Source organism: Cebus imitator, unplaced genomic scaffold (genome assembly GCF_001604975.1).
Source record: "Cebus imitator isolate Cc_AM_T3 unplaced genomic scaffold, Cebus_imitator-1.0 Scaffold193, whole genome shotgun sequence".
NCBI classification, from domain to species: domain Eukaryota; kingdom Metazoa; phylum Chordata; class Mammalia; order Primates; family Cebidae; genus Cebus; species Cebus imitator.
The window spans coordinates 3,888,669-3,906,671 of record NW_016107508.1 but is presented as its reverse complement, the minus strand read 5'-3'; the positions used below and the strand labels follow the sequence as shown (position 1 = coordinate 3,906,671).

At 50.1% G+C, this 18,003-nt stretch overlaps 1 protein-coding gene and 1 long non-coding RNA gene across 3 annotated transcripts; both read right to left on the bottom strand.

Annotated features, from left to right (window-relative positions):
• Nucleotides 1-92: 92 nt before the first annotated feature.
• On the bottom strand, nucleotides 93-1,491 carry LOC119473921. The gene is made up of 2 exons (XR_005203189.1): nucleotides 1,413-1,491; nucleotides 93-417 (listed from the first exon to the last, which is right to left on the bottom strand). It is a non-coding gene; the product is annotated as an uncharacterized LOC119473921 (long non-coding RNA).
• A 4,251-nt stretch (nucleotides 1,492-5,742) lies between these two features.
• SERPINA5 (serpin family A member 5) lies at nucleotides 5,743-17,337 on the bottom strand. Of its 2 annotated transcripts, none has more exons than XM_017547029.2 (5): nucleotides 17,221-17,337; nucleotides 10,689-11,324; nucleotides 8,392-8,662; nucleotides 7,812-7,959; nucleotides 5,743-6,797 (listed from the first exon to the last, which is right to left on the bottom strand). In XM_017547029.2, exons 2-5 carry the CDS (start codon nucleotides 11,305-11,307, stop codon nucleotides 6,615-6,617), a joined length of 1,221 nt encoding a protein of 406 aa, XP_017402518.1. In that variant the 5' UTR covers nucleotides 11,308-11,324; nucleotides 17,221-17,337; the 3' UTR covers nucleotides 5,743-6,614. The 2 variants fall into 2 exon arrangements, with proteins under 2 accessions (XP_017402518.1, XP_017402519.1); XM_017547030.1 differs by having other exon boundaries at nucleotides 5,747-6,797; nucleotides 17,059-17,310.
• Between the last annotated feature and the right edge of the window lie 666 nt (nucleotides 17,338-18,003).

Here is an 18,003-nt window from a genome sequence, read left to right as displayed (position 1 = left end):
ATCTTTCTTGATAAATTGTGAGGGCAAGACTGAATGTTCTCCAAATTTCCCCAAGGCACCTGTATCTTGTGGTTGTGTGGGTGGATGCAATCTTATTTAGTAATTTTATTGTTTGTAATGCCTCATTAGTCAACTAAACCAGTGTAAATCACTAGCTACCAGCATACGGATGGGCCATAGCACACCCACCTTCATCTCCTACCTGAGGCCTGTAGATTTCAGAAGAAGCCCCACCTCAGGGGCAGTTCACTTTGCCAAGGAAGAGGATATTGTTCTCCACAACGAACATCAGAAAGGGCCTGTTGAACACTATCCTCTGAGAGCCCAGGCAGGCCACCGGAACATGAAGATTGTCCCAGTGGCTGCTGCCGCTCTGGTCCCAGACCCGTCCACCTCCACCACAGCTTTGTGCACCATCTGCAGGGGAGAAACAGGTATCACCAGGTCACCAGGGGTGCCCCACCCAAGTGAAGCCATCATAGCAAAAGGCAAAGTGTCTGCCTATGAGCATCACCCTCTAAGTATCTGTGCAACTGAGCCATGGAGCAAGTTTGAAATGGAACAATGGAGCAGCTACTCTGCCCCAAGCACTCTGCTGGGAGGTCACTTCACATGTGTCTATCGCTGAATTTTCATGACATCTTGGGGGAAGTTGTGGTTCTTCAGTTTTATAGAGGAGAGAATGGGGGCTCAGAGAGTTCAGTATTTTTTGGAGATCACTCAGCTAGTAAGTGTCTTCTTAGTTTTATTGTTTAATACAGCACTCCTTAACCCAAGGAACAGTGGTGGATAAGGCTTCCCATTACATAAAGGAAAAGACGCAAAATGAAACGTTTGCTTCTTGAAGGAAAAGAGAGAGGGAGGGAGAAGGAGAGAATAGAATAGAAATAGAAGAATAGATAGAATAGAATAGAATAGAATAGAATAGAATAGAATAGAATAGAATAGAAAGAGTGGTTGAGTGGAGTGCAGTGGGGTGGACTGGAATGCAATGGAGTGATGTGGAAAGTACTGGAATGGAGTGGAGAGGAGTGGAATGGAGTGGAGTGAAGGCGAGTGGAATAGAATAGAGGTGTGGATTGGAGTGGAGTGGATTGGAGTGGATTGCAGTGGAACAGAATGGAATGGAGTAAAGTGGAGTGGAGTGGAGGGGTGGAGTAGAATGGAATAGAGTGGACTGGAGGGGTGAAATGGAGTGAAGGAGTGGAATATAAAGGAATGGAATAGAGTGGAGTGAAGTGGAGTGAAGAAGTGGAGTGGAATGGAATAGAGTGGAATGGAGTGGAATGGAATGAAGTGGAGTGGAATTGAATGGGGTAGAGTCAAATAGAAAGAATAGAATAGAATAAGATGGAGTAGAATAGTATAGAATAGATCTTGGAAAGCAGATGCACAGGAGCTTCTGGACCCACCTCAGACACCTGGATGTTTGAGTGGTTGCTGATGCCGGACAGGTCAGCATGGGAGGTGAAGATGTCACTTATCCTTAGCACGCCCCTTTTCTCACTTTAGAGACTCACGGTGTCTGCTCCTGCTTCTCCCTCAGAGCTCAGCTTCAATGGCACCACCCCAGAGAGACCCTCGGGGCCTTGGCTGCGGAAGGTCCTCCCGATTGTCTCTCTTAGTGCTCTGTTCGCTTCCTGAACTGGTCTCCTGCCTCTACCTTTGCAACTCCCAACCCCACCCAAGTGCCCTCCGCTATTTGGTTTTTTCTTTTTGAAACATTTTCTTTAAAAAAATTATTTTAAAACAGTTTGGATGTACAGAAAAGCTTCAAAAGCAATTCTGAGAGGCCCGATATATACTCTCCCTGCTTTCCCTAATGTAAACGTGGACCTCTCATGTGACCACGGCACGTTCCTCAGAACTAGGAAGTAGACATTGGGACAGCCTGGACTTCCTTGGGGGTCACCAGCTCTCCCACTGATGTCCTATTCTGTCCCAGGAAAATACATGGCATTTAGTCGCCATGTCTTTTTAGGTTCCTCTGGCCAGGCACCATTTTCCAGGGTTTCCTTGCCTTTTGTGACCTCAACACTTTTTTTTTTTTGAGACGGAGTCTCGCTCTGTCACCTAGGATGGAGAGCAGTGACACTATCTCAGCTCACTGCAACATCCACCACCCAGGTTCAAGCAATTCTCCTGCCTCAGTCCCCTGAGTAGCTGGAATTACAGGGCGACCACAAACTCACCCGGCTTATTTTTGTATTTTTAGTAGACAGAGTTTCATCATGTTGTGCAGGATGGTCTCGATCTCTTGACCTTGTGATCCAACAGCTTCAGCTTCCCAAAGTGCTGGGATTACAGGGGTGAGCCACTGTGCCCAGCCAAACTTAACATTTTTAAGTAGGACTGATGGGGTATTTTGCCAAATGTCCCTGAAATTGGGATTGGCTGTTGTTTCCTCATGATTAAGGTTCTGGATTTGGGGAAGATCCCGCCAAGAGGATGCACCTGGTTCATGATACCACACAGAAGACAGCAAGATGTCAGCACAGCTCACAGCTGGTGATGTCAACCTTGATCCCTCGGCCAAGGTGGTGTCTGCCAGGTCTCTTGGCTGACATGTCACCATGTTCCACTTTCTCTGCTCCATCTAGATGACAGCCTCATTCCGCAGCACTCGTCATCAAGAGACATGCAATCTATTTTACTTTTCTGTTTTATTCTTCATTCCTTTCCTTTGTGTTATCTTGCCACGTTATAATGTTTCCTCTACAAGGGCAGGGATTTTTGTTTTCTTTGTTTTTCTTCAGCACTTGGAACAGTGTCAGGCACACAGTGGACAATCAGCTAATATCTGTGGACAGATGAATTGTTGTCATCATAGTTTGTAGTTCTGTTTATTTGTTTACCTGGTTGTTGGGGGGGGCAGTGTCTGCCAGACTCACTCTTAGCATTACGCTTGCACTAGCTCCATGCCTGGATTCCTACTAAGCACCCAGGAAATAGCCTTTGGATGGATAGGCTAAGTAAGCCCCACAGCCAGGGGTAGGCTGGGGAGGGCTGCTCAGTGTGGTGAGAAGTTCTTCTGCTGAAGACCAGGGTTATTTATTTAAAAAAATCTGGGTCTCTGCAGGGGGAGGAGGGAGAAGGAGCTCTGGGTCTTAACGTTGTATTACTTCTCTGCATTCTGATCATAGCTCACAAGGGGAGGCCTTAGAATCCATGTGGCTAGAGAGGGAAATAAAGGTGGGCTTTCTAAGAACATGAATGGTCTTGGCAAGAGCTGCAAAAACTCAAAGGGCAGAGGAGGATTGACTGGGGCCTCTGCTACAAGTCATTCAAGCATTGAAGCACCGTGCTGGGTCATTGAAGGCTGTTGGACTCCATTTGTTTTTCTTCTCTTTCTTTCTGCAGCCTGTTTAATTCGATTGTCACAGGTTTCTGGGTGCACAAAATGGTGGAGCCGCTCAGAGAAAGATCGACAGAAAGAAAGGAAGACTGACGAAAGAGACAAAGAAGAAGCTTCTGAGAGGCCAGGTATACTTTTTTGCAGAAAAGAGGGCACTAAGCTGGCTTTGAAGCATGAAAAGGACCTCCTCAGACAGCAGATGTGGCAACAGGTGTGAGACTTCCAGGCAGAGAGACCAGCTGGAGACAAGTGTGATGTGCTGAGCCATGGAGGGTAGGGGATGTCACGGGTCATCAGTCTGGGTGGATGGCTGTTCCTGGGGTGTCCACTAGGAACCGGGCATGGTGCTAGTGCAACCATAATGAGAGTGAGCTGGCTGAGTTGGCATCCTCCCAACATTCATACACTGAGGCCCTAACCCTCCGTATTTCCACATGTGACTGTATTTGGGGATAGAACCTTCAAAGAGGTTACTAAGTTATGATGAGGTCATGTGGGGTGCAGCTAGTCTTATAGGACTGGTGGAGATTAGGGGAGAAGAGGAAGTTAGAACCCAGGCACATGCAGACGAGGACCATGTGAGGACATAGGGAGAAGACAGTCACCTGCAAACCAAGGGGAGAGGCCTCAGGGAAACCAGCCCTGCAGACTGTGGCCTGATTTCACCCTGTGGGTGAGTTCATTCCATGCACGGGAGAGCCTCTTGAGTGTTGGAGAAGCAGCTGTGGATAGAGGTGAGCGCCCTGGGAGGGCTGCGTGGAGGCATCTACTGATGTGCAGGCAGGAGGGTCAGAGACAGAAAGGGCCCAGGGCAAACTTGGAGTGTGGCGTGGATGACCAAACTACCCTGAAATTGGGATGAAAGAGATCAGACAACACACTAGTCTCCGGTTTAGGATCTCTGTTACTGAGCCGCCGGCACTGCCACCTCCCTCCTCTTGTCTCCCCCACACGCCCTGTGCAGGCCCAGACTGGAGTTCCGTGGGGCCCCCTACACTTCACGGCTCACCACATCGCACTCATCTCCAGGTCTCACTCATGTTCCCACATCTGCTAGATGAAGTCTTTCTCATGCTCCAAAGCCAGCTCAGTGTCCCCTCCTCCACAAACACCTGACTCCTCAGAGGTTCATGCCTTCTGTCTGTCCATCTCTCTCTGAGCTGCTCTGCCATTTTGTCACCCAGGCTCATGTGACAATTGAGTTAAACAGCCTGCGATGACCCACAGCATGGTGCTTCCACGTGTGACACGTAGCAGAGGCCACAGAGAGCCCACCTCTGACCCCTCACACAGGGGCTGCTTTGTGACTGTTTGCTGAGTAAAGTTTGGACAGTGCTGGACCTTGGTCTTTTGTGTGACACACAGATGGGCTTCCTTGTGACCTTGGACTGGTTGGGTAATCCTTGAGAAAAATATTTACCAAGACAGACAGGACATGATGTAAGGGAAAACACACGGGAGTGGATGTCTGCACGAAGGGGCCCCATCCTTAAGAGCCACCCTGAGCCCACAGCACAAATGCAGAAAAAGGTCTGTGTGTGGTTGCAGCCATCTGCCCTGCTGCTGGCCCACACATGTGTCATCTAGGCTGTCGGGGCTGGGCCCTCACTATCACCAGCTGTGGGACCCTGGGAAAGCACTTATGTTGTTGTCTATAAAATGGGAACAATGGTAGACTTTGCTGGTTTGTCAAGGAATGGGTGAGATCACAGGTGCAAAGTGTCTGGCATGGGCTGGTGCATTGTGGGGCCTCAGTACTTTGGGGGATGGACAGGGCTTGGGGTCCTGACCTTGTAACCTCTAGTGGGCACTCATCTCTGATACAATCCAGACTCTAGAATCTGAGGTAGGGGGGCACAGCCTCATGGAAGCATGCTCAGAATGTTCAGAATGGGGTGGGCAGGCGCACAGTGGGTCAGACTTGGGAGCAGCAAAGGACTCACTCACCCATTCATTTGGTTACTGAGTGTCTGTCTGATCATCTTCATTTCACAGAGCAGGAAACACGTGGTGCTTGGTGGAGGGAGGGAGGGAACTTACCTGGCTCAGCGGGAAGCTGGTACTTGATATGTCCCTGAATGAGGCTTTGCTGCTGGTCAACTCTCCTCCACAGCACAGCACAGGACTGACTGTATAGCTCTGGGCCACACTCCCTGCACCAAATTCTGACTGCACCACTTAGGAACTGTGTGACTGGGTAAACCACCTAACCACTCCAAGCCTTGCCTTTCCCGTCTGTGAAATGGGAATAGCAGTGATGCCTTTCTTCATAGGAGTCCTATGAGGGGCTAATGTGATCCAGGTGAAGGGCCAGGCACCTGGCCTGGAACATAGTAAGCTCTCAATGACACCATTCCCAGAGCTGCCTCCATAAAGACAGTTATAATCAGCGTTTGCAAAATGCTTTATTGTTAATGCCAACATAAATTTCAAAAAGTTATTGACACCTGCAACTGATACTCTACTCTTTGCAACAGGCTTCCCTTCTTCCACTCCCATCCAGGCCCATAAGATTATAACCATATCCACAAGATGATATAGTCAATCATCAAATGGGCCATTTCCACCCTAATATCCAGATGTTTGTCTTACAGGATGAATGGCTCTTGAGTGTATTGAAATCAACCATGATTGACAGGGCACACCTCAGCCTTTCTATATGATTTCAGGAGTCTTTGGATCACAGCAAGAGTCTGATCCTTGTATACAGAGGGAAACTGAGGTCCAGAGAGAAAAAATGTTGCCTCAATGTCACACAGCAGGTTAGGGCCAAAAGAGTAGCCCCATTTCAGACTCCCATCCCAGTATTTTTCTCATGCAGGATGAACTGACAGTTGCTGTTGCTGATAGGTGTGGGACCGGGCTTGGATGTGTGCTTCCTGGTGGCCCTCGCCCACTGGAACCCTCCTCCTGAGCTTTGTGGCACTGAGCTGGGCATCAAGGGCCTGGACTCTGGACCTGTCTCCTCCACTAACATGCTGGTGAACTTGAGCATGTCAACCAGCCTCTCTGGATCTCAGTGCTAATCTTTCTTGATAAATTGTGAGGGCAAGACTGAATGTTCTCCAAATTTCCCCAAGGCACCTGTATCTTGTGGTTGTGTGGGTGGAAGCAATCTTATTTAGTAATTTTATTGTTTGTAATGCCTCATTAGTCAACTAAACCAGTGTAAATCACTAGCTACCAGCATACGGACGGGCCATAGCACACCCACCTTCATGTCCCACCCGAGGCCTGTAGATTTCAGAAGAAGCCCCACTCAGGGGCGGTTCACTTTGCCGAGGAAGAGGATATTGTTCTCCACAATGAGCATCAGAAAGGGCCTGTTGAACACTAGCCTCTGAGAACCCACGTGGGCCGACCTGAACATGAAGATTGTCCCAGTGGCTGCTGCCGCTCTGGTCCCAGACTCATCCACCTCCACCATAGCTTTGTGCACCATCTGCAGGAGAGAAACAGTTATCACCAGGTCACCAGGGGTGGGTGAAGCCATCATAGCAAATGGCAAAGCTTCTGCCTATTAGCATCACCCTCTAAGTTTCTGTGCAACTGAGCCATGGAGCAAGGATGAAATGGAACAATGGAGCAGCTACTCTGCCCCAAGCACTCTGCTGGGAGGTCACATCACATGTGTCATCGCTGAATTCTCTTGACATCTTTAGGCAAGGTATGGCTCTTCAGTTTTACAGAGGAGGGAAAGGAGGCTCAGAGAGTCAAGTGTTTTTTGGAGATCACTCAGCTAGTAAGTATCTTCTTAGTTTTGATTGTTTAATAAAGGACTCCTTAACCCAAGGAACGTGGTAGATATGATTTCCCATTACATAAAGGAAAAGACACAAAATGAAATGTTTGCTTCTTGTGGGAAAAGAGAGAGAGAGGGAGAAGGAGACAGGGAAAATGTGGCACATATACACCATGGAATACTATGCAGCCATAAAAAGTGATGTGTTCATGTCCTTTGTAGGGACATGGATGAACCTGGAAACCATCATTCTCAGCAAACTGATACAAGAACAGAAAATCAATAACTGCATGTTCTCACTCATAGGTGGGTGTTGAACAATAAGAACACATGGACACAGGGAGGGGAGCATCACACACTGGGATCTGTGGCAGGGAACTAGGGAAGAAACAGTGGGGGGCGGAGAGTTGGGGAGGGATAACATGGGGAGAAATGCCAGATATGGGTGATGGGGAGGAAGGCAGCAAACCACACTGCCATGTGTGTGCCTGTGCAACAATCTTACATGTTCTTCACATGTACCCCAAAACCTAAAATGCAATGAAAAAAAAGAATAGAATAGAATAGAATGGAATAGAATGGAATGGAATGGAATGGAATGGAGTGGAGTGGAGTGGAGTGAGGTAGAGTCGAATAGAAAGAATAGAATAGAATAAGATAGAAGAGAATAGAATAGATCTTGGAAAGCAGATGCACAGGAGCTTCTGGACCCACCTCAGACACCTGGATGTTTGAGTGGTTGCTGAGGCCGGACAGGTCAGCATGGGAAGTGAAGACATCACTGATCCCTAGCTTGGGGAGGACTTTCTCCAGCTGATAGGAGCCCTCAATGGAGAATTTGGGAAGGTAAAGCTCGAGCTGCCTGGAAATGGTAAAGGAGCTTTCTTAGGTTCTAGGGTATTGGCACACTGAGCTTCACCCCTTGGCTTCAGAATGTACTGGATTCTTAGTTTTGATTGTTTAATACGGAACACCTTAACCCAAGGAACGGTGGTGGTTATAGCTCCTCTGACCTCTTGTCTAGGATGAGGCTTGTTTTACTCTGGACCTGGACATGGGCTGCCCTAGAGGTCTTTGCCCACTCTGGCACCACCCTAAGAAACCCAGCTTCCAGCCCTTGTCCCTCCAGCTGGGCTAGGCCCCTGGGACCTGTATGTCACAGGATGCCTCTGGGTTTAGAGGCTCCTTGGCTGGGCAAGTCCTTCCCACCAGTGCTGTGTGGCCCTGGCAGGACAGGTGTGTTTCCCTGAGGCTGGTGTGGGTGTAGGCCAGCCCTGGGGTAGTCTCAAAGTACCTCTTTCTGAACATCTTAAACCACTTCCTCAGCGTTTTCTCACTCAGTCCATTCTCCACCTGCTGCATCTTTCCCTCGCTGGGGAGAATGAACAAAGCTGTGGCATTGCCTTGGTAGGGGACCGCCACCACCCTGCAGGAGAGGTTCCGGTCCAGGAAGTAGTGATAATGATCCTCATGGCTCATCATGGGTACCCGCACCACAGTCTCCGAGGTCACATAGAAGTCTTGCTCTTGAGTGTTTTTGTGGTTGAAACTTGTCTCCCACTTAGCTAAAGGTGAAAAAAGGAAAAAATGAAAAAGAATTTTTTGTGTAAGAATTAGAAATTCTCAGCTTCAAATGAAAGGAGTGAAGACAGTAAAGATAGCCAGCAGAGACCATCTTTACGGCAGCCTCAGAGCAGTGACTGTTCAACCTCTTGAATTTCAAGACAAGTCCCTTTATAACATTTGGGTACATTCTTGGACTTCTTGTGGGACTTTTCCTTCCACATTTGCAAGAAAAGGAGGTTGGTTTTCACATCTGCAGAGGCCCTGGACCCCTGATGTTCTTTGACCCTCTAATGTTACTCAAGGCCAAATCTCCTAGTCAAGAGGGTAAAAGAGATGGGCTGGCTGTGACTGCTACCTGGTATCTGGATGAATCTCTCTGTTTTCACTCTCTTCTCAATATTTTGATCTAAGTTTTGGAGATAAATTAGTATGGTCCTGGAAATGAATGGTTTTTCCCGTTGGAAAGTCTTCAATTAACCTTCTCTGACCTTCCTATGGGAACTTCTGAACAAAATGCAATAAATGATTGTTTCCAACTTCTTTTTATTTTAATTAATTAATTAATTTATTTTTGAGATGAAGTCTCCCTCTGTCACCCAGGCTGGAGTACAGTAGCACGATCTCAGCACACCATAACCTCCACCTCCCAGGTTCAAGCAATTCTCCTGCCTCAGCTTCCTGAATACATGGAATTACAGGCACACACCATCATGCCTGGCTAATTTCTGTATATTTTTTAGTAAAGATAGAGTTTCACTATGTTGGCCAGGCTGGTCTCAAACTCCTGACCTCAAGTGATCTGCCCATCTCGGCCACCTGAAGTGTTGGGATTACAGACGTGAGCCACCATGCCCAGCCTGTTTCTAACGTCTTAATCATTATCAAAGGAAGACCCCACCCAACACCTTGCTTAGCTTATTTCACAGTTGTCCTCAGCAGTCTGATGTAATGGAGACCATGGGATAGAAAACCTCAGAGTCCAAGTTCGACACTCACTGCTGTGGGCTCAGTGTTTGTTCCATTGTTCATATGTTGAAACCTAACCCCCATGGTGGAGGTGTTAGGACAGGGGGGTCTTTGGGAGGTGATTAGGTCATGGGGGTGGATCTGTCATGAACAGGATTGATGTCCTTACAAAAGACGCCAGAGAGCTGCCTTGCTCCTTCCACCGAGCAAGGACATATTAAGAAGTCACCATCCATGAATCAAGGAACGGGCACTGAATCTGCTGGTGCCTTGATCCTGGACCTCTCAGCCTCAAGAACTATGAGAAATAAATTTTTGTTGTTGCTAAGCCACCCAGTTTATGGTATTTTGTTAAAGCCACCCAAATGGCCAAAGATACGATCTGTGACCACAGGAAGGGGAGGTGTTAACAATTCACTTCTTTTCTCATCCCTTCTCACTCTCTCCTCTCCTCCCTTCCCCCCTCTATCCACTCTTGCTTCCTGGACCCTGGTGGCCCGGAGCTGCAGATGGGAGCAGGGATGCTTACAGGAAGAGTTGGGGAGATAACAAGCAGAGGTCAGCTCTTGCCAAGGAGTCGGGAGAAGGCATTTCAGAGGAACAAGCATTTGTGTAAGGGAGTTTTGGCCTCTATGAGGGCAGAGGTTCCAGGATCTGGGGGATATGGGGAGCTGGGAAATGCCCTCTAAGCCCTTCTGGGGTCCGTGTCCTGCCCCGAGTGGCTGAGGTGTTGGTGTCTTTGTCATGGTGGCCACAATGGGCTCATGCTTCAAAGCCCATATGGAAGCTGGGCCTTCAGAGGTCCCCAGTGGCCCCAAAACAGCAAATTGTTCTTCCTCCATGGAAGAAACAGCATCCCAGGCTCACTAACCCCATCCACAGCAAGAAGACACCCATCTTACCTCTTCTGGCTGCTTGTTCATTTAATTTTTCTCAACAGGCACCAGAAAGAATTTAATCTACTTCCCCGCCTTTATGTATGTGAGGGAACTGGGTATTCTTTAGATAAGAGCAGCAGAAAAGCCAGAGCAGGTGCAGGTTTGGGCCCAAGGGCCTTACCTTTAAAGAAGATGTAATTCACCATGACCATGACTGCGTCGCTGTCGAGGTTCTTAAGCAAGTCCACAATCTTGCCCTTTGTTTGTTTTGCCACATAGTCATTGATCTGTTTCAGGGCCCCCACAGAGTCCCCAAAGTTAGTGGGGAAAGTGTCTGCCAGGTACATCGTCTTCATGGCACTCATGAAGGTGTCCCGCACGCCCACCACTGGGTCTGTGAACAGGGCGTTGCCAAGGCTCAGCTGGAAGCCATCTCTGGGCTGGTTGAGCTCCTGCAGGAGCTGCTGGAAGCCTCTGTGTAGCTCCTCCTCTGAGCCTTCCTGCAGGTTGAGGCCCAGGCCCTCCAGGATCTGTGTCTTGGTGCTGGACCCAGCCCCAAGGGAGAGCATGGCCAGGCTCATGGAGACACTCACAGGGGAGAAGAAGACGTTCTGGCTGGGGGCAGTGGCAGCCAAGGCCCTGTAGAGGTCAAAGGTAAAGTCCTTTCTGCTGCTGGGGGCCACCATGTCACTTACATGGAGGTCCTTGACTCTATTCTTCATCTCCCGGGAGTGGTGGCGGTAGAGGGAGGCCCCCGGAGGGCTGAGAAGCACCAGGCACAAGAAGAGGAAGAGCTGCATGGTGGCTGTCCTTTGTTCTGAAAGGGAGAGAGAGAAGGTATCCTCTGAGAGGGGTAGGGCTTATCGGGGCACTGACTTTCCAGAGATGTCCCCACCCAATGGTAGGTTTGGTCCATTCAGCTTCAAAGAGAAGGGATGGCACCCCTGAGATGGGGAATAGGGGTTTACATAGGGCAGTAGTGGCTCGAGGACAAAGATGTAGGGACAATGGGGCAAGGAAGGAGTAGGGAGAGCAGGTGTAGACCCAAGGCAGGGGCCTGGCTGCCAGGCAGGAATCCTTCCTGCTCATCCACCTCCAGGGACATGTTTTGGGGGATGGAATATGGAGGGAGAGGGTTCCCCCTGCTCTGTTTTCTCTCGTCAGCACCTCGGGGTTACTGGGGAACTAAGCTGCTTGCATGTGAGCTTCAGACCTTCACTCTGGTGTCCTGGTTTGGCACATGGCAGTGCCCTGTGGTCCTTCTATGTATTCAGACCAGCTACAGGCCTGGGGCCCTCAGCACTGCTGGCCTTGCCCTGTTCATTCAACAAACACGGAGTGAGCATCCCCCCGGGGCAGGCAGGATACCAGGATGCCCACTGTCCTCTTGTCCTTCCCCCAGTGGCTGATCCAGGTCAGCCTTGTCCCATAGAGAGACACCTTCCCCTCCTAAGGGAATTCTGCCTTCCCCCTTCATGCGAGCATCCCCACCGTCCTCTTCTGTTCTGGGCTGAACCGTGTCCCCCCACCCCGATGCATATGCCGAGGTCCTAACCTTCAATACACCAGAATGTGACTTTATTTGGAGATAGGACTTTTAAAGAGGGGACTGAGTTAGAATGAGGTCACTAGAGTGGGCCCTAATCCAATGTGACTCTGTCCTTACCAAAAAAAAAAAAGATATCAGGATAAAGACATGCACAGAGGGAAGACCGGGTGAAGATGCAGTGAGGAGACAGCCACCTGTGAGCCAAGGAGAGGGGCCTTGGAAGGAACAAATCCTGCCAGCACCTTAGGCTCGGGCTTCCAGCCTCCAGAGTTGTAAAGAAAGAAATTTCTGTTGCCGAAGCCCCCTAGCCTGTGGGACGTGGTGGCGGCAGCCCAAGCAGGCAAAGACATCTCTTCGACTTCCAGACAAGGAGGCACTCGTTTTTACCTCTGGCTCTTCCTAGGGGGCCTTTGTGGGGTCTCCCATCACTCCCGACGTGGTCTTCACTTCAGTCCTTCTCTTTCCCCCTCCACTTCACCCAGGAGCGGTTCCTGTGCCCATGCCTCCCCCTCTGGCTATGGGTAGAAGTCCTCCCTCCTTCTTTTGCAGTAGGAAACAGCTCAGGATCTGAAGCCACTGCCCAGGTTCAAATCTCACCCTGCAGTGTGATTTTGGGTTACACCCTGAGCCACTGCTCCACAACTGTAAGGTAGAGGTGGTAACAGCACCTGCACCGTGGGTTGCTTGGGGGCACGTGCTGTGGAAGCGTAAGCCATGGGCGTGGCAGTGTCTGGCAAAAGCCCCATCTGAGGCCCCCATTTTCTCAACTGTACCATGAGGTACACGCTTTACACACACACACACACACACACACACACACACACACACACACTTGTGTGAGCCTGGCACTAATTTCCAGGTACAGAGGACCTGCCTGGCTTCTGATGTGGGCTTTGCCCTATGTGTCACCGTGGAGGGAATTTGTTTCTGCTGGGCTCTCTCCATGGGCACAATGTCATCAGGTCCCCCAGACCTACAGAAGGCAAGGGCAGGCTGCCACAACATCCCGTGATCCAATTAAAACCAAACTCCCAAGGGCCTCAGACAGCTGTGTGGGAAATGCCTTGCAGAGTGGCCTTGGGGCTTAGCAGTGGGAAGAGATGGTCTCAGGAATTGGGCAGGCATGGGCTGCAGGCCTGCTTTAAGCGAAGTTGAATAGCTCCAGCAGGTCACACTTGCCAGCCCAGTCTAGAAATTGCTCCCTGAGCTTCCTTCGAGAAGGAGGCTCATGTAGAAGGTCCACCTGCAAAACCGAACCCAGGACTGAACCGGGCAGATGTAGCAGTTGGGCACATTGCCCGTACCCTCTTTCAGGCACTGTGCCAATTCCTTTAGCTTCATACCACCCAGAAAGGTATGTTCAGCTACCAGCTCTGTTTTACAGATGGGTAATCCGAGTTTCATAGAGATGGAGTCACTTGCTAACATTAGCAAAGGTTGAACTCAGCCCGGTTCTGACCCTCCAAGTCCGCACTTGGAACCACCATATCATTCTGCCCCTGCAGAGTCCTGCCTCCTCCGTTCCTGTGCCGCATCTTCCGGATTTGGAAATCCCTGACTTAGTAGCCACCAACAATAGCCCTAATCTGCAGATAATGAGCAAGCAGAGTCCCCCGCTCCCTCCGCTGACACTCCCTGCCTGTTCCCACCGAGGCACTTGCCTGGAGAGTTTTGAAGGACATGGGTGGGTGGTTTAATCTCTGGCTCCTCTAAATGAGTCTGTTTTACAGCACAATCTGGTCCCTCCTGCCAAGTGTTGGAACCAGCCATGTGTGGAGATGCTGCTAAAGAAACAATGTGGCTCAACCCCCCACAGAGCCACACTGAGCTGATAATCCCCCTCAAAGAAATGCTTTCCAAAACAGCTTCAGAAGCAGGGGAGTTTCCTTCTTGGATAGAGCCCAGGGGCAGCTGACCAGAGAGTCTCAGTGAGGCTCTGGCCTCCTTTCTCCCATCTATGCAGCTGCTAGGTCACCCTGGGCAAGCCCCACCCTCTCTGGGCCTCAGTTTCTTCATCTGCAGTCGGCCATGTGCTGTGGACACCCCTTCAGAGCCCCCTGCCCCCTGCCAAGCACTAGAGATTGGGTGGGGAGGAGCTGCCTCTCCTGGCATGCACTGAGTCTCCCCAGGGTCTGCTTGGGGAGGGCCGCACGTTCACCTAGGCTCTCCAGGGTTCCATGTTTGACATGCAGAAAACTTGCTCCCTCTGGGCCCCCTAATTAGTAATTAGTGAAACCACTAATTATTAAAAACCTGCTAGACACACCATACATATTACTACATTTAACTTTCACCAAAAATAAGCATTACTCACTCTATTTACAGATTAAATAGACTGTGGCTAAGCAAAATGGAATAGCTTTTTCCAGCGATTGAGTGATGGAACCAGAATTAAAATCCAGGTTCCTCTGACTCATGCATAGCCTGTCTCTGAGAGGCTCTGAGGCGTGATACCTCGTTCCTCCTTGACCCCAGCTCCTGGTATCCCCAGGTGGTCCACCTGTATCAGCTCATTTATACTTCTCCACAGCAACATGGAGTTGGTTTTACTATCCTAATCGTGCAGAAGAAGAAACAGAGGGTTAGAGAGGTCCCTCCAAGAGGCAGTGGAGCCCCTATTGCTTGTTTTACATTTCTTAGTTTCGAAGCCAGGGTTTGCCATCACAGTCCTGGGCATCTGGTGGAAATATATGGCTTTAACAGACAGGTGAAACCCTGAGAGCCTCCCATTCCCCAGACCAGCCTCCACCGAGTGCCTTGAGAGCTTAGTCGGGCTGCCCCTCTCCTGGGTTCCTGGCTTTAGTGTTGGTGCAGAGGGAAGAGAGGGGATCAGTCAAGTTCATCCGTCATCCCAGGCCACGGTGAATTGAGTTGACAGGTGGTGGGGATGTGGTGGGTTGGCCTTGGTCAGTCCTCCCCCTGTCCCCCCCGCCCCACCACCCATGAAGCTAAAATCTGCTGGCTCGTGTTTCCCGTGTTGGGCAATGAAGTCCTGCCCAGGCGCACGTTGGACTTAGCTGTGGGAAGTGTGTTAGTGAGGAGGATCTGTCCAATATCTGCTCATTACAAAAAGGAATGTGAGGCTTGGAGCCCAAGCAGAGAGGAGAGACAGCGTCACAACTTCCTCTAGATCCTGAAGACCCAGAAGCAGAACTTCCTGGGAGAAGTCATCTTGACTTCCGGTTCCACTGCAGCCCATCAGCAAGGCTTGTCAGTTCTATCTCCAAAACAGGCCTTAAAGCTGCTGCCTCTCTCTGGCTTTCTCACTGCCCTCTAATGGAAGCTCCCACCACCTTCCTCTGAGCCACCCCAGTAACTTCCTTTCTTTGCCCTGCAAGGCGTTCTATATGCAGCATATGAAAGAATCTCCTTCAATCATAAACATGGTCACAGCACTTCCTCACCTAAGAAACTCAGGGCCACCTCCTGTGTTTCAGGTCAACGCTAACTTTGATTTGTGCTCTAACCCACAAGCGCTCCTGTGAACTGGCTCCACCTGGCCTTGACCTGCTCTGCCCTGGGTTATGTGGTACCCCCAGGCTCACTCTTCTTTTCCCAGTTTCTCAGACGCAGCAAGTTCTGTCCTATCTCTGGGCCTTTGGATACCTTCCCTCTCTACTGGAATCCTCCCCCGTCCTTTCTCACCATGGCCAGCTTCCGCATCGGCTGCAGGCCTCTGCTTAAATGCCACTTCTCTGCAACACCCCATCATGCTGGACCTTTTCCCCTTCCACAGCTATTCTCTGGAACAGTCCCTTGGCTGTTTCTCTCTAAGCTCCTTCAATTACACAGGTGCCTTTATCTATGCATTTGTCATTGACATTTTTCATTCTGGCCTCTCTCTCCATGGGACCCTCCTCTGTGCTGCTCTCACCTTCAAGAGTTTGCAGTCATGAGAGATGCTCCATACGCCTTGGTAGAATGAATGAATGAATGAATGAACTGACCCCTGTCTCTTTCTCTGTGATTCAGAGACATTACACTGCAAGCTGGACACTGAGTAGTGGAAAAACCCAGGCTGGCCACCCAGAGCTGAGCTCTCCCCGCCCCAGGGCTCACTTGCCAGGTGACCTTGAAAAACTCCCTCCCTGCCAGCTCTGGCTTCCTTTTATTTCTTTACCAAAGCCACTTGATGGAGACATGACTGCTCTTTAAAAAGTTGCACATATTGAATGTCTACAACTTGACAAGTTTGGAGATGAGTCCACATCTGTTACTTATCATCACTGTCAACACCATGGACACGTCCGTCCCCTCCAGGCATCTGCAACCTGGATTCTTCACACTTCAGTTTCCTGATCTATGAGTGAGGACACTGTCTCAAGGGAGTGGTTTCCCCTTTTATTATTGTCTATCCGGCTCAAAGCCCTACCCTCAGAAAAACTAAACATTCTGCTTACTTTATTTCTACATTTTGTTCATTTAACAAACTGCCAAGTGGTTCCTGTCTCTCATGAGCAGCTGCCTTGACCGGCCTGGGTGGCAGCCTCCAGGCAAGATGCCCTTATCTCAGGGAAGCAGATAATACTAGATTGTTGTTCTTGATTTCTAAAGACCCAAGACTCCCAGCACAGGAAACAACAGAAGCTGCCGTTTACTGAGCGCCTCCTGTCCAGTCAGCATTTTGTCCCCATGGTCTTATTCAAAAGGTCAACAGGTCCTTTCAAAACAGGTCTTGTTCAACAGGTCAAAGGCCTCTCAACTTTGATCCTGCTGACCTTTTGAACAGGATGATGCCTGTGATCTTGTCCCAGGCGTTGTGGGATCACAAGCAGCATCGCTGGCCTCTAGATGTCACTAACCCAGGCTCTCCCTCCAGTTGGGGCAACCAAACCTGTCTGCAGACATAGCCAGATATGCTGAGTGAGAGCACCCGCTGTTTTTAACCTTCAGTCACGCCATGTGGAGGGTATAATTATTTCCATCTTACCTACGTGGAAACAGAAGCTCTGCAAGAGTTAGTGTGGAGCATAAAGTCACAGAGCCTGGGGGACTCACTCACCTCTGCTGCCTTGGGAGCCCCCTGCTTGTTACCCGACACTGCAGAGGTGAGACTCCTCCAGAGCTTTGCAGCCTCCAAACCCCGTAACTCTAGAGTCCATCCTCTCCTGGCCTTACATGCCCTTGAGCCCATGGGACCTCCCATTGTGGTATCTGTACTTACTGTCTCCTGCAGCCGAGCGTGCACACAGTGGAGGTGGCAGTCCCTCAGGCTCAGGAAAGGGCAGAGGGCTGGCTGGACTGCAGCCAGCATTTGTCACTGACCACAGCCGGCCCAGTCTCCACCCCTCCCTGGCTCCGCCCCTGCCAGCCTTTCCTTTCCTGCCAGGTTTCCAGCCAGCAGGCCTGCCTGCAGACACAGCTGCCTGATCCAAAGGCTTTGACCGCGATGCCCACTAGCTGCCCCCAAGCCTTGTGCCGCCAGCCAGGTCACCATTTGCCTGGAATGGCATGGGCACTCCTGAGAGACAAGATCAAAGAGGGTTCCCATTGTTGGTATTCTAGAGGGAAAGGGACAGCACTAGCTAACCCTCTCTCTTTCCAGGCTCGATTCCTTGGTTTTCTGCAGCTGATTTCCTATAGATCAGGGGGAGCATGCGCTTGAGCCTGAGAGCTCCCCACAAGCCTGCTCTGCTGACTGGGTCGTAGATCCCAGCAGTCAGTTCTAGTGGAAATGAGAGGGATTGAGAGTCTCACCATACCCGTGATGAATGGGTTACTGTAGCCAAGCCTGTGACTGCACCAACCCCCGTACTGGGGCTCAGGAGAATGAAGGGAATTTTCAGTCATGCATCTAATTAGGGACAGAGTGGGGTTGGTGCCCAGGGGGCTGACTCCACGGCCAATGCTTTTGCTGAGAAAGGAGCTGCATTCAGGATTTCTATGGGCTTGGATGAATTCTCCCTTTCTACTTTGAAATCAGGATCCCTAACTCAGCCACACACTC

Coding starts and splice junctions, on each gene's coding strand:
- SERPINA5 (XM_017547029.2), bottom strand. CDS start 11,307: ATGCAGCTCTTCCTCTTCTTGTGCCTGGTGCTTCTCAGCCCTCCGGGG. Junction 7,960..8,391: donor TTTAAGATGTTCAGAAAGAG/GTACTTTGAGAC, acceptor TACCATTTCCAG/GCAGCTCGAGCTTTACCTTC. Junction 6,798..7,811: donor CAAACATCCAGGTGTCTGAG/GTGGGTCCAGAA, acceptor TCTCTCCTGCAG/ATGGTGCACAAAGCTATGGT.